The sequence below is a fragment of the Salmo salar genome, chromosome ssa23 (genome assembly GCF_905237065.1).
Source record: "Salmo salar chromosome ssa23, Ssal_v3.1, whole genome shotgun sequence".
NCBI lineage: Eukaryota > Metazoa > Chordata > Actinopteri > Salmoniformes > Salmonidae > Salmo > Salmo salar.
In genome coordinates this window covers 47698893-47714119 of record NC_059464.1, presented here as the reverse complement: position 1 = coordinate 47714119, position 15227 = coordinate 47698893, and the positions used below count along the sequence as shown (strand labels likewise).

The 15227-nt window shown below is 43.7% G+C and overlaps 1 protein-coding gene across 1 annotated transcript in view; it reads left to right on the top strand.

The window, feature by feature from the left end:
- The first annotated feature begins 11458 nt into the window (after positions 1-11458).
- The window catches only part of LOC123729856 (tripartite motif-containing protein 16-like), a 35033-nt gene continuing 31264 nt past the window's right edge, over positions 11459-15227 (top strand). The window contains exons 1-2 of the mRNA XM_045706322.1: positions 11459-12768; positions 14159-14254. Coding sequence (XP_045562278.1) covers positions 12172-12768; positions 14159-14254 — 693 coding nt within the window. The 5' untranslated portion in view covers positions 11459-12171. The remainder of the gene's footprint in view (positions 12769-14158; positions 14255-15227) is intronic.

Below are 15227 nucleotides of genomic sequence, written 5' to 3'. Positions count from 1 at the left end.
AAACATACGGATAAAGCACAAGCTGTGTAGAGAAAAACAGCCTCAGGCTACCCAGCCGTGAAATAGGAACTAGTGCTGAGGATAGAGTAAAATAGGACCAAAACAATCATTAACCAGAAGATAGGATATAGTGAGTAAATAAATAAACATAAGAAGGATAGACATCACAAAGAATTAAATCAAAAGGAAAAGAAGATAGCAAGGAGGATTTAATCAATTATAGCTAAGCTGTAGACAATCGATAAAATGAATACAACACCAGTAGAGATATTAGGGACTAGACACCCCCTAAGTAAAGAGGAGATAATAAAATCTCTATGAAATGGGAAAAACACACAAGAAAATTAAACACCAAATGGCCTGCAGTGGGAACATTGGATGTCTCTGTGTGTGAGGAAATGGAAACTCTGATAAAGAACTGTAAACCCAAGGACAAGAAACAAAAAAGGAAAAATAAATGAGAAAGAGAAAATGAAATACTGAAAATGTTTATTACATTTATCTGTTATACCACATTACCACCAGGTGGATACCACTGGAACGTCCTGCCCCAGAACTCACACGCGCCACATTCCAACCAAGGGCCCTGTTCGCAAACAGCCAGGTGGCCCCGTAATCAACTAACTATTTCTAAAAGTATTCTAAAACTATATAAATAACATATCTGTTGGTTAGGAACACTGTGTCTGGTGAGTGTGATAGTAGTATTCCTGACCTTCCTGTCACCCGGTGTGTTTGGAAATGTACCTTCCCGTCGCTCCCCCCTACTGTTGGTTTAATGTCCTGCTTTATCCAATGTAGGTAATAGTTGCTGCACCTCGCCCCAATGTTTATTGGGTTGTCTCTCGTACACACTGTCCTCCTATTCCCTGCCTAACTATCTCTGTGTCTATAATACATGCACCTGACTTAGGCTACAATATGCTATTCTGTCTCAGTGTCACAGAGTGCATTCGGGAGTTTTGCTTGCTAGGACTGACTAATTCACCATGTCTGTCAGGGGTATGTGCTACATTTCTCCCTCCCAATGTAAACACTAAGTTATACCTGCAATAGGGTTGGAAAAGTGTTGCATAGTGCTACCACTCGTCTCTGTAAGTGCTGGGAGTGCATATTCCTATGTGGGATATGAAACACTGCGAGGTATGCCTTGCAAAGTAATGAGTGAAAGACAGGTGTAGGGGTAGAGATGAATAGTCAATGTAACAACATGGCACTGAACTGTGAGAACGGCTGTTGAGCTTTTTATTCATATTCTGTGTCATCACCATAGTGCATACATGCTGTACAGTGAATGTGTAATGCTTTGAAATGAACCTCAGGTCTTGGTAGCTAGCGGTGGAGTCCATGTCTTGAGGGCTGGCTGTGGTCCCTGGCCGCATAAGGCTATGGGGGGACCAAGTCCAGGGTGGACCAGTGTCTTTCCACTTGTGGGTGTAGTGTGAATAGGATGGTAATATTCTCTTTTACCCTTATCGTATCTATACTTTGCTTACTCTTCTCCTCTCCACGTTGACTTGACAGGGGATTGTGATGCGTGATGGAGCAGCTGCCCTGGTTCAATGTGAACATGTCTCACGGGATAGTCGTACAAACTTTTCACTCTCGGGGAGACGTAGCACGCCATGATGGCTAATAGGGCGTCGAGATGGTGGTAGTGCGTTAACGGCACATACATGGGTCCGGTGAAGAGACTGTCCTTTGGGCCTATCGTCACATGGCCGCCTTCGGCGCTGCCGGCTCTCACGTTCACACGGTCCAGCTTTTCCTTCTCGTAATCTGGTCAGGGTCCTGTCCTTCAAGAGGAGGCAGTCGTACCAGCCTGCCATAGCCTTAGTGAAAGTGCAGTCTGTGGTATCCTGAGGTGTTCGATGGAGTTACGAGGATAGGGGGCTAAGCTTAGGTTGTCCTAAGAGTTTGATTAGAGAGCAAAGAGAGTTGCTGTCAGAGAGCTTTTCAGAGGTTGGCAATGGCTCTGTTGAAACCTATCTAAACAACGTGGTGTTCTTTTTGTGTGTCAGGCTAATGGACTGATATTACCCCCTGAGTGTGTGAGGACTGGAGGCGCTAAGTGTATCTCAGCAAACTGCCTGTAGACTCGGGCCTCTCTGGGATCGGTTTATGTGGTATCGACAGATGTGTGCTTATGTACCGAGTGCCATTTGCATGTGTGCATATACACACTTCAGTGGACTGTGTAAATGGTGTCCTTCTTGTGCAACAGGGCAGGGTTCTCTATCTATACGTGCCTTTGATTACATCTCAGTCGCTACTATGGCAGATGGGGACCCTGGAAACCATTCTTTCTACACATCATATTCAACGGTCGACTCAGCCGAAAGCGCTGATACCATTTCAACTCAGGAGTCGTATCTACAGGACGGCGATGTGTGTGTGTGTGCTTTATCAAATGGTTTAAGCTTATTCATTGCTTTCAATGTGTCTGTTTACTGTTACCTGCTGGGAGTCTGGTGTTTGCTGCACTATTTATTCCCTTCCGGAGACACTGATGCCTCACACACACACACACACACACACACACACACACACACACACACACACACACACACACACACACACACACACACACACACACACACACACACACACACACACACACACACACACACACACACACACAGCAAACTAGGTTACTGATTAGAAGATGGCCTATGTGGGGAGAAGACAATTCGACTCAGTCCGTGTCTCTAAGTAAAGGAAATATGGCAACTGGCCTCAGAAGTGGTGGGGTTCCGTCTCTAAAGAGCAGCTAATATCATCCCTAAATAGACCCGAAGTCACTGTAGAAGCTATTGCCATCACGGCCTACTCTGGTGAGATGCAGGGAGGTGGGGGGGCTTTCAACGGGCAGTTCCCCAAGGTCATCAAAGCACATTGAAGTTATACAGGACCTAAAAAAGATGGAAGACGAATACCCCAAGCCAGCTGCAACGATCTGTTATATGGATGAAGAGGAATGTGGATACCTCTTCGAAATTGTAACAGCAAAAGGACAACCATACAAGGTCACGTTTGATAATTCGGGGTTTGTGCTTGATACAGATATACACTTTAACTCAATGACAAGTTTGCTGGACCATATGACAACGGTTGTAAAAGTGTCCTTTGTACCAAGACCCTTTCCTACAGCACAGGACCTGTGCATGAGCACGATGGATGTAACAAGAGGGAGAAGGAGGAGACCAGTGGAGACAAGTGGCGATCAACCCAGTCTCAAACGGTCCATACAGACTAGCCCCTATGACCAACCCTCCAGTTAGTCACTTGTATTATAGGTTGCTCAATCTATGTCAATACAATACAAACCTGTTATGTTTAATAACATGAATGTATTCATAAGCTATGCACCACACCTAGTTTAATTAAATATATCCCAACAATCCCCCTTTTCTCTGGGTGTGGAACTTCAAACCCACACATAAGGAAAGCCAAATACTTCACACGAGATAAAAAGATAGAAAAAACAAAGCAAGCGTTTTTCTTCTCCCCCTTGTTCCTTTTCCGAGGTCGTGTTATCAACTCTGCCCTGCTCATTCAGAAAGTGATTATGGCTGGGCCTGCTCATTCAGCCGTGTCTGTATTATCTAACACGAGTCCCTTCATGGCACAATATCTTGGTTATTCATCTGTGGACTGTTACTCAAACGCTCGTGTGTATTCAACCTAGGGGTGCTAACAACCCATTTACCACTTAGCATAATGTGGCTCTCTCTCTCTCTCTTCCAGCTCTGGGGTATTCATCCAATCAAGCCTTGGATGAATCCCAAGCAAGCCTTGGATAAACCCAACCCCCGGGTGTTTACCCAACCAACTATCACAGGAAAGCAGTTAACCTGTTGGGGGTAGGGGGGCAGTATTGACACGGCCGGATAAAAAACGTACCCGATTTAATCTGGTTACTACTCCTGCCCAGTAACTAGAATATGCATATAATTATTGGCTTTGGATAGAAAACACCCTAAAGTTTCTAAAACTGTTTGAATGGTGTCTGTGAGTATAACAGAACTCATATGGCAGGCAAAAACATGAGAGGATTCTATATGGGAAGTGGCCTGTCTGACAAGTTGTTGTTCATCTGGGCTCTTTTTATTGAAGACTGAGGATCTTTGCTCTAACGTGACACTTCCTACGGCTCCCATAGGCTCTCAGAGCCCGGGAAAAAGCTGAACGATATCGAGGCAGCCTCTGGCTGAAACACATTACCGCTTTTGGCAAGTGGCCAATCAGAGTACTATGGGCTTAGGCGTGTGCCCGAGTCGACCTCATGCTTTATTTTCTTTCATCTGTTTACCTAAATGCAGATTCCCGCTCGGAATATTATCGCTTTTTTTACGAGAAAAATGGCATAAAAATGGATTTTAAACAGCGGTTGACATGCTTCGAAGTACGGTAATGGAATATTTAGAATTTTTTTGTCACGAAATGCGCCATGCTCGTAACCCTTATTTACCCTTTCGGATAGTGTCTTGAACGCACGAACAAAACGCCGATATTTGAACATAACTATGGATTATTTGGGACCAAACCAACATTTGTTATTGAAGTAGAAGTCCTGGGAGTGCATTCTGACGAAGAACACCAAAGGTAATAACATTTTTCTTATAGTAAATCTGACTTTGGTGAGTGCTAAACTGGCTGGGTGTCTAAATAGCTAGCCCTGTGATGCCGGGCTATCTACTGAGAATATTGCAAAATGTGCTTTCACCGAAAAGCTATTTTAAAATTGGACATATCGAGTGCATAGAGGAGTTCTGTATCTATAATTCTTAAAATAATTGTTATGCTTTTTGTGAACGTTTATCGTGAGTAATTTAGTAAATTCACCGGCAGTGTTCGGTGGGAATGCTAGTCACATGCTAGTCACATGCTAATGTAAAAAGCTGTTTTTTGATATAAATATGAACTTGATTGAACAAAACATGCATGTATTGTATAACATAATGTCCTAGGGTTGTCATCTGATGAAGATCATCAAAGGTTAGTGCTGCATTTCGCTGTGGTTTGGGTTTATGTGACATTATATGCTAGCTTGAAAAATGGGTGTCTGATTATTTCTGGCTGGGTACTCTGCTGACATAATCTAATGTTTTGCTTTCGTTGTAAAGCCTTTTTGAAATCGGACAGTGTGGTTAGATTAACGAGAGTCTTGTCTTTAAAATGGTGTAAAATAGTCATATCCTGTTAGGGCTAGGGGGCAGTATTGACACGGCTGGATAAAAAACATACCCGATTTAATCTGGTTACCACTCCTACCCAGTAACTAGAATATGCATATACTTATTACATATGGATAGAAAACACCCTAAATTTTCTAAAACTGTTTGAATGGTGTCTGTGAGTATAACAGAACTCAAATGGCAGGTCAAAACCTGAGAGATTCCTTTACAGGAAGTGGCCTGTCTGACCATTTCTTGAACTTCTTTTCCATCTCTATCATTTACTATGGATCTCTGCTCTAACGTGACACTTCCCACGTCGTCCATAGGCGCTCAGAGCCCGGGAAAAAATAGAATGTCGTCATTCCAGCCCCAGGCTGAAACACATTATCGCCTTTCTCAAGTGGCCGATCAAGGGACACTGGGCTTATGCTCGTGACCCCGACCGCCCCCGCCTTTGGGATTTTTTCCTCTGTTTGCCGAAAAGGAGATTCCCTGTCGGAATATTATCGCTTTTCTACGAGAAAAATGTCGTAAAAGTTGATTTTAAACAGCGGTTGACATGTTTCGAAGTACGGACATGCTTCGAAGTATGGAATATTTAGAATTTTATTGTCACGAATTGCGCCATGCGCACGACACTTCTTTACTATTTCGGATAGTGTCTGGAACGCACGAACAAAACGCCGCTATTCGGATATAACAATGGATTATTTTGGACCAAACCAACATTTGTTATTGAAGTAGCAGTCCTGGGTGTGCATTCTGACGAAGACAACAAAAGGTAATCAAACTTTTATAATAGTAAATATGATATTGGTGAGTGCTAAACTTGCCGGGTGTCTAAATAGCTAGCCCGTGATGGCTGGGCTATGTACTTAGAATATTGCAAAATGTGCTTTCACCAAAAAGCTATTTTAAAATCGGACATATCGAGTGCATAGAGGAGGTCTGTATCTATAATTCTTAAAATAATTGTTATGCTTTTTGTGAACGTTTATCGTGAGTAATTTAGTAAAATGTTAGCGAATTCCCCGGAAGTTTGCGGGGGTATGCTAGTTCTGAACGTCACATGCTAATGTAAAAAGCTGGTTTTTTGATATAAATATGAACTTGATTGAACAAAACATGCATGTATTGTATAACATAATGTCCTAGGGTTGTCATCTGATGAAGATCATCAAAGGTGAGTGCTGCATTTAGCTGTCTTCTGGGTTTTGGTGACATTATATGCTGGCTTGAAAAATGGGTGTCTGATTATTTCTGGCTTGGTACTCTGCTGACATAATCTAATGTTTTGCCTTCGTTGTAAAGCCTTTTTGAAATCGGACAGTGTGGTTAGATTAACGAGAGTCGTGTCTTTAAATGGCTGTAAAATAGTCATATGTTTGAGAAATTGAAGTAATAGGATTTTTAAGGTTTTGAAAATCGCGCCACAGGCTGGCAGTGGCTGTTACGTAGGTGGGACGCAAGCGTCCCACCTAGCCCATAGAGGTTAATTATATGCATATCCTAGCTTCTGAGTCTGATTAGTAGGCCGTTGAAAATGGGCACGAATTTTTTCCAAAATGCGCTGTGGCGCCCCCTATCCTAGGGTAACGTCAAGAGGTTAAACTAGGTGTGGTTCATAGCTTATGAATACAATGTTATTAAACATAACAGGTTTGTATTGTATTGACATAGATTGAGCAACCTATAATAGAAGTGACTAAATGGAGGGTTGGTCATAGGGGCTAGTCTGTATGGACCGTTTGAGACTGGGTTGATCGCCACTTGTCTCCACTGGTCTCCTCCTTCTCCCTCTTGTTACATCCATCGTGCTCATGCACAGGTCCTGTGCTGTAGGAAAGGGTCTTGGTACAAAGGACACTTTTACAACCGTTGTCATATGGTCCAGCAAACTTGTCATTGAGTTAAAGTGTATATCTGTATCAAGCACAAACCCCGAATTATCAAACTTGACTTTGTATGGTTGTCCTTTTGCTGTTACAATTTCAAAGAGGTATCCACATTCCTCTTCATCCATATAACAGATCGTTGCAGCTGGCTTGGGGTGTTCGTCTTCCATCTTTATTAGGTCCTGTATAACCTCAATGTGCTTTGATGACCGTTGAAAGCCCCCCCACCTCCCTGCATCTCACCAGAGTAGGCCGTGATGGCAATAGCTCCTACAGTGACTTCGGGTCTATTTAGGGATGATATTAGCTGCTCTTTAGAGACGGAACCCCACCACTTCTGAGGCCAGTTGCCATATTTCCTTTACTTAGAGACACGGAGTGAGTCGAATTGTCTTCTCCCCACATAGTCCACCTTCTTATCAGTAACCTAGTTCGCTGTGTGTGTGTGTGTGTGTGTGTGTGTGTGTGTGTGTGTGTGTGTGTGTGTGTGTGTGTGTGTGTGTGTGTGTGTGTGTGTGTGTGTGTGTGTGTGTGTGTGTGTGTGTGTGTGTGTGTGTGTGTGTGTGTGAGGCATCAGTGTCTCCGGAAGGGAATAAATAGTGCAGCAAAGCACCAGACTCCCAGCAGGTAACAGTAAACAGACACATTGAAAGCAATGAATAAGCTTAAACCATTTGATAAAGCACACACACACACACACACACCACACACACACACGCCGTCCTGTAGATACGACTCCTGAGTTGAAATGGTATCAGCGCTTTCGGCTGAGTCAACCGTTGAATATGATGTGTAGAAAGAATGGTTTCCAGGGTCCCCATCTGCCATAGTAGCGACTTAGATGTAATCAAAGGCACGTATAGATAGAGAACCCTGCCCTGTTGCACAAGAAGGACACCATTTACACAGTCCACTGAAGTGTGTATATGCACACATGCAAATGGCACTCGGTACATAAGCACACATCTGTCAATACCACATAAACCGATCCCAGAGAGTCCCGAGTCTACAGGCAGTTTGCTGAGATACACTTAGCGCCTCCAGTCCTCACACACTCAGGGGGTAATATCAGTCCATTAGCCTGACACACAAAAAGAACACCACGTTGGTTAGATAGGTTTCAACAGAGCCATTGCCAACCTCTGAAAAGCTCTCTGACAGCAAATCTCTTTGCTCTCTAATCAAACTCTTAGGACAACCTAAGCTTAGCCCCTATCCTCGTAACTCCATCGAACACCTCAGGATACCACAGACTGCACTTTCACTAAGGCTATGGCAGGCTGGTACGACTGCCTCCTCTAAGGCTTGAGAAGGAAAAGCTGGACCGTGTGAACGTGAGAGCCGGCAGCGCCGAAGGCGGCCATGTGACGATAGGCCCAAGGGACAGTCTCTTCACCGGACCCATGTATGTGCCGTTAACGCACTACCACCATCTCGACGCCCTATTAGCCATCATGGCGTGCTACGTCTCCCCGAGAGTGAAAAGTTTGTACGACTAGCCTGTGAGACATGTTCACATTGAACCAGGGCAGCTGCTCCATCACGCATCACAATCCCCTGTCAAGTCAACGTGGAGAGGAGAAGAGTAAGCAAAGTATAAGGGTAAAAGAGAATATTACCATCCTATTCACACTACACCCACAAGTGGAAAGACACTGGTCCACCCTGGACTTGGTCCCCCCCATAGCCTTATGCGGCCAGGGACCACAGCCAGCCCTCAAGACATGGACTCCACCGCTAGCTACCAAGACCTGAGGTTCATTTCAAAGCATTACACATTCACTGTACAGCATGTATGCACTATGGTGATGACACAGAATATGAATAAAAAGCTCAACAGCCGTTCTCACAGTTCAGTGCCATGTTGTTACATTGACTATTCATCTCTACCCCTACACCTGTCTTTCACTCATTACTTTGCAAGGCATACCTCGCAGTGTTTCATATCCCACATAGGAATATGCACTCCCAGCACTTACAGAGACGAGTGGTAGCACTATGCATCACTTTCCCAACCCTATTGCAGGTATAACTTAGTGTTTACATTGGGAGGGAGAAATGTAGCACATACCCCTGACAGACATGGTGAATTAGTCAGTCCTAGCAAGCAAAACTCCCGAATGCACTCTGTGACACTGAGACAGAATAGCATATTGTAGCCTAAGTCAGGTGCATATATTATAGACACAGAGATAGTTAGGCAGGGAATAGGAGGACAGTGTGTACGAGAGACAACCCAATAAACATTGGGGCGAGGTGCAGCAACTATTACCTACATTGGATAAAGCAGGACATTAAACCAACAGTAGGGGGAGCGACGGGAAGGTACATTTCCAAACACACCGGGTGACAGGAAGGTCAGGAATACTACTATCACACTCACCAGACACAGTGTTCCTAACCAACAGATATGTTATTTATATAGTTTTAGAATACTTTTAGAAATAGTTAGTTGATTACGGGGCCACCTGGCTGTTTGCGAACAGGGCCCTTGGTTGGAATGTGGCGCGTGTGAGTTCTGGGGCAGGACGTTCCAGTGGTATCCACCTGGTGGTAATGTGGTATAACAGATAAATGTATTAAACATTTTCAGTATTTCATTTTCTCTTTCTCATTTATTTTTCCTTTTTGTTTCTTGTCCTTGGGTTTACAGTTCTTTATCAGAGTTTCCATTTCCTCACACACAGAGACATCCAATGTTCCCACTGCAGGCCATTTGGTGTTTAATTTTCTTGTGTGTTTTTCCCATTTCATAGAGATTTTATTATCTCCTCTTTACTTAGGGGGTGTCTAGTCCCTAATATCTCTACTGGTGTTGTATTCATTTTATCGATTGTCTACAGCTTAGCTATAATTGATTAAATCCTCCTTGCTATCTTCTTTTCCTTTTGATTTAATTCTTTGTGATGTCTATCCTTCTTATGTTTATTTATTTACTCACTATATCCTATCTTCTGGTTAATGATTGTTTTGGTCCTATTTTACTCTATCCTCAGCACTAGTTCCTATTTCACGGCTGGGTAGCCTGAGGCTGTTTTTCTCTACACAGCTTGTGCTTTATCCGTATGTTTTATCTTCTCACTTCACTCACCGTATATACTATATGTGTTTTGTTTAATACTTTTTATTATGTTCTGTGTATTTCACAGTGGTTACTTTAACACACTATTATGTCAATGTTTTATCTTTCCATAGCTTCTTTTGTCTGTTATCTATTGATTTTGTTCCCTCTTCCTTGTCAGTATAACCTCTCTGTCAACAATAACATATCTCTGACCTTACTGTTGACAAATGGAACCGGTCTCTAGTTGTATAACTGTCTGACCTTACTGTTGACAAATGGAACCGGTCTCTAGTTGGGGGAAAGTGCTTGTCAGTATAACCTCTCTGTCTACAATAACATAACTCTGATCTTACTGTTGACAAATGGAACATTCCACCCTAACATGTAGCTGGGAATACGTTATAAACTTCAGAATGTCAGTGTGTATGCTGAACCTACTTCCTCAGTAAATGGAACTATGTATGTATGGAGGGGGAAGCCTGCTATTATCTGTCTATACTATGTATGTATGGAGGGGGAAGCCTGCTATTATCTGTCTATACTATGTATGTATGGAGGGGGAAGCCTGCTATTATCTGTCTATACTATGTATGTATGGAGGGGGAAGCCTGCTATTATCTGTCTATACTATGTATGTATGGAGGGGGAAGCCTGCTATTATCTGTCTACACTATGTATGTATGGAGGGGGAAGCCTGCTATTATCTGTCTATACTATGTATGTATGGAGGGGGAAGCCTGCTATTAGCTGTCTACACTATGTATGTGATGTACAACAAGCAGTGCAGCAGTAATGAATGAGGAGGAAAGTGTTTCCATAGGTTTGTGTTGTTATTATTATTAGCGGCTTGGGTCTTTTTTAATATCAAGGAATATTTCACTTCCTCTGTTCATAGGAGTAACAACATGAATTTGTCCATGAGGCAGAAGTAATGTGGTGCGACTCGAGTTTCGCCATCAGCTGGAAGACTGTGTCCCTTTTTGGTCAGTGTCAGTGGAGGAAAGAGAGAGTGGAGGGATGTTGAGAGACGGACCCTCAGTCTGCTGCTCTCTCCCTCTGCTGAGACTGACCCTCAGTCTGCTGCTCTCTCCCTCTGCTGAGACTGACCCTCAGTCTGCTGCTCTCTCCCTCTGCTGAGACTGACCCTCAGTCTGCTGCTCTCTCCCTCTGCTGAGACGGACCCTCAGTCTGCTGCTCTCTCCCTCTGCTGAGACTGACCCTCAGTCTGCTGCTCTCTCTCTCTGCTGAGACGGACCATCCCGCCTCTGCTGAGACTGACCCTCAGTCTGCTACTCTCTCCCTCTGCTGAGACGGACCCCTAAGTCTGCTGCTCTAGAGACTGAGAGGTATAGAGACATACTGTCAAGGTGACAGGTATCCTAGTGGTTTAGAGACTGAGAGGTATAGAGACTTGTCACTCTAAGACAGTTTAATTTCATCTGGTTTCAGAAATAATGTATAGGATATGTTCATAACCCCGTCCACCTATAAGATGTGGGGGGATCTGTATGACTAAGAAGAGATACAAAGAACTCTGATTGTAAAACATCTTCTCTTTTTAGTCCTAGATATGTCTATGGTTACTGCTGAATGTAGTACCTCTAACCCTGATCCTAGACCAAACAGTAATAACCACATTGTAATGTTAGAACACATAAGTGTATTATAAGGCATTATAAAGGTCATTAAAATAATTATAATATGTACTTCATAGAAACTGTTAACCTTTATATATTCTAACAACTCACATTTTGTTAGATGTATTCCATATTAAGGGTCCTAAACTAGGAACTAAAATATTTGTCTCCCTCTAGATGTTGTATGCAGATCTCTCTCTCTCCCTCCCTGCACCCCTCCTTCCCTTGTTCCCTCCCTCTAACCCCTCCTTCCCTCTAACCCCTCCTTCCCTCTAACCCCAGCCATCTGGCAGAACAAGGAAATCCCTCCCCCTCCCACAAACTCTCTTCTGTGAAAACTAAACTGATCTGAGTCTCTGTGTCGTCTGTCTGTGTGAGAGTGAACAACCGTCCAAATGGCTCAGCAGGGAGTTCTGCTGGACCAGGACCAGTTCCGTTGTTCTGTCTGTCTGGATGTACTGAAGGAACCGGTCACCATCCCCTGTGGACACAGTTACTGTAGAATCTGTATTGAGGGCTGCTGGGATCAGGATGTTCTGAAAGGGGTCTATAGCTGTCCTCAGTGCACAGAGACCTTCACTCCAAGGCCTAATCTGAGGAAAAATAACATGTTGGCTGAGATGGTGGAGAAACTGAAGAAGACAGGACTCCAGGCTGCTCCCCCTCCTGCTCTGTGCTGTGCTGGACCTGGAGATGTGGCGTGTGATGTCTGCACTGGGACCAGAAAGCGGAAAGCCCTCATGTCCTGTCTGCCGTGTCTGGCCTCTTACTGTGAGACTCACCTCCTATCTCACTATGAATCTCCTGCTTTGAAGAAGCACAAGCTGGTCAAAGCCACCGCACAACTACAGGAGAAGATCTGCTCTCATCATGACAAACTGCTGGAGGTTTACTGTCGTACCGATCAGCAGGGTATCTGTTATCAGTGTGTGATGGATGAACATAAAGGCCATAATACAGTATCAGCTGCAGCAGAGAGGACTGAGAAACAGGTAAGACCAGAACAACTTGTTGGTGACTGTCTGATAAACAAAGAGTTAAACATACAGTACGAACTGAGGCTGTTTGAATATGAGACCATTCAAATGAAATGGATCCATAAATATGAACACAACCTTGAGTAAATAGATATGTTAACCCAGATTCTTCAAATGTATCACCATTTTCTAAAGTCTGTTAGGTTCTGAACACACAGAGTGAAAACTCAAACCAAGTTTATTCACCCACTGGGTCATACAGCTGCAAAGACAATGTTTGATGACACAAGAACATATATTTATAACCTCATACTAGGCGGGGTCAACTGTTACACATGTAGACAGCCAATACATCTCTGTTGCTAGACAGGAACTGAATTGGTTCCTCTCACTGGTGAAGTCATGGCCCTGCCTGATGCTAAAAGCTTTGTGGGTTTGGAAGTGTATGTGTGTGAGATAAGACTGTAGTAGGAGGGTCGTTGGGGTGGGCCTCTCTGGCCCCCCCTCCGAGAGGTTTCTTCTCACTTCATCTGTTGACTTGAACTCGAGCCGAATTCCTGGCTCCTCCCCTAGTTCTGCAGCTGGCCTGCCTTATCAGAGACTAACTAGACTGTTGAATTCCTGTCTCCTCCCTAGTTCTGCAGCTGGCCTGCCTTATCAGAGACTAACTAGACTGTTGAATTCCTAGCTCCACCCTAGTTCTGCAGCTGGCCTGCCTTATCAGAGACAAACTAGACTGTTGAATTCCTGGCTCCTCCCTAGTTCTGCAGCTGGCCTGCCTTATCAGAGACTAACTAGACTGTTGAATTCCTGGCTCCTCTCTAGTTCTGCAGCTGGCCTGCCTTATCAGAGACAAACTAGACTGTTGAATTCCTGGCTCCTCCCTAGTTCTGCAGCTGGCCTGCCTTATCAGAGACTGAAAATAGTTGCCCTTTGCCTCCCTCTTTAGGAACAGTGATATTCAACAATAACATGTTTGAACAGAATATTTCAGCACTTCCCCTTGTCTCTCTCAGTAACTTTCCAACACCAAGTTCCTATCCACCCTTCATTGACCCCAACATATACATTCCTTATACATGTAAAGTCATCAATACGATATAGTATGGTAACATGAATAAGTATATTTCTAGCTAGAATCCAACAAGTCAAACATCATTATCATTACTTATCAAACATCATTATCATTCGTTTTCAAACACCATTATCATTCATTATCAAACCCCCAATCAACTCCCTGTTAAAACTATAATCATTCACATGACTACATAATGATATATTTTCAGACAGACACTTCCTCAATATTTTGATCCTTATCTTCTATGGGTCCTATGTCACATTACTATACTATTGATCTACTGGACTAATAAAGTTTGATAGCTCATTGAAGAGTGATTCTCCACAGAGGCAGCTGGGGATGAGTCAGCAGAAGGTCCAGCAGAGATTCCAGGAGAGAGAGAAGGAGCTGAAGGAGCTCCAAAAGGTTGTGGAGTCTCTCAAGGTGAGTATTGTTGACCAGAGGAGACACACCATTTCACTTCTCTCCTCCAATCAGAGAGAGAGAGAGAGGTAGAGGGGGCCCTCTCCAATCCCACTGACCCCACCGTTGAGAACAGGCTGTCTTGAGCCCTTTAAGAGAATAGACAGCTTAATGTAACTGACGGGATATGAACCCTGGTCTACTGCAGGAGAAACCAACATATTGACCATTACACCAAGAGGACATTCCCTATTGGGCCGACAGTGGTTTAGAAGTCGCAGGCGGGGCTACCGCATCACATTACCATGAGTAACCATGGCTGACTCATGTCCCCTATACATTAACATGGAGCTCTCTCTCTCTCTCTCTCTCAATTCAATTCAAAGGGCTTTATTGGCATGGGAAACATATGTTTACATATGAACAGAAATGAACAGTGAACATTACACTCACAAAAGTTTCAAAGGAATAGAGACATTTCAAATGTTATAATTCAATTGGAAAACAGAGTTTTTTGTGGTTTCACAGTGGGTGGGACTTTCGATATTTGTTTGTGTTTCTTCTGACCAGAGAGAGTGGTCGCTCCGTGTCACGCAACTTGGGTCAAGATCTGTTTCTTGTTTTGCTCTGAAGAACAGGGCACCATTGAAAGGAGTGATTTCTGGGGTAGCGTTAGTGTGGAGGTGGAGCAATTGAAGTTGAAGGCTCTTGGTGTTTGTGATGCCCGCCGCTTGGTGTGAAGCAGACCAGGTGGTGAGCGTGGTGAAACAGAGGAGTCACTGTCAGCGTTTGAGTTTTTACCCGACAAAGTTATGTTGAGATATATCAGTTATCCTGTTAGAGTCTTTGTGTTGAATCCACTGAGCTGTTTCAGGTGCAACGTTTATGGTCATGTTGCAGCAGTTTGTAGGAGGGAGATTCCACGATGTGGGAAGTGTGCAGGAGGTCATGGGATAGAGGACTGTGTAATTTCGGTGGATAAAGTTGTGTGTGT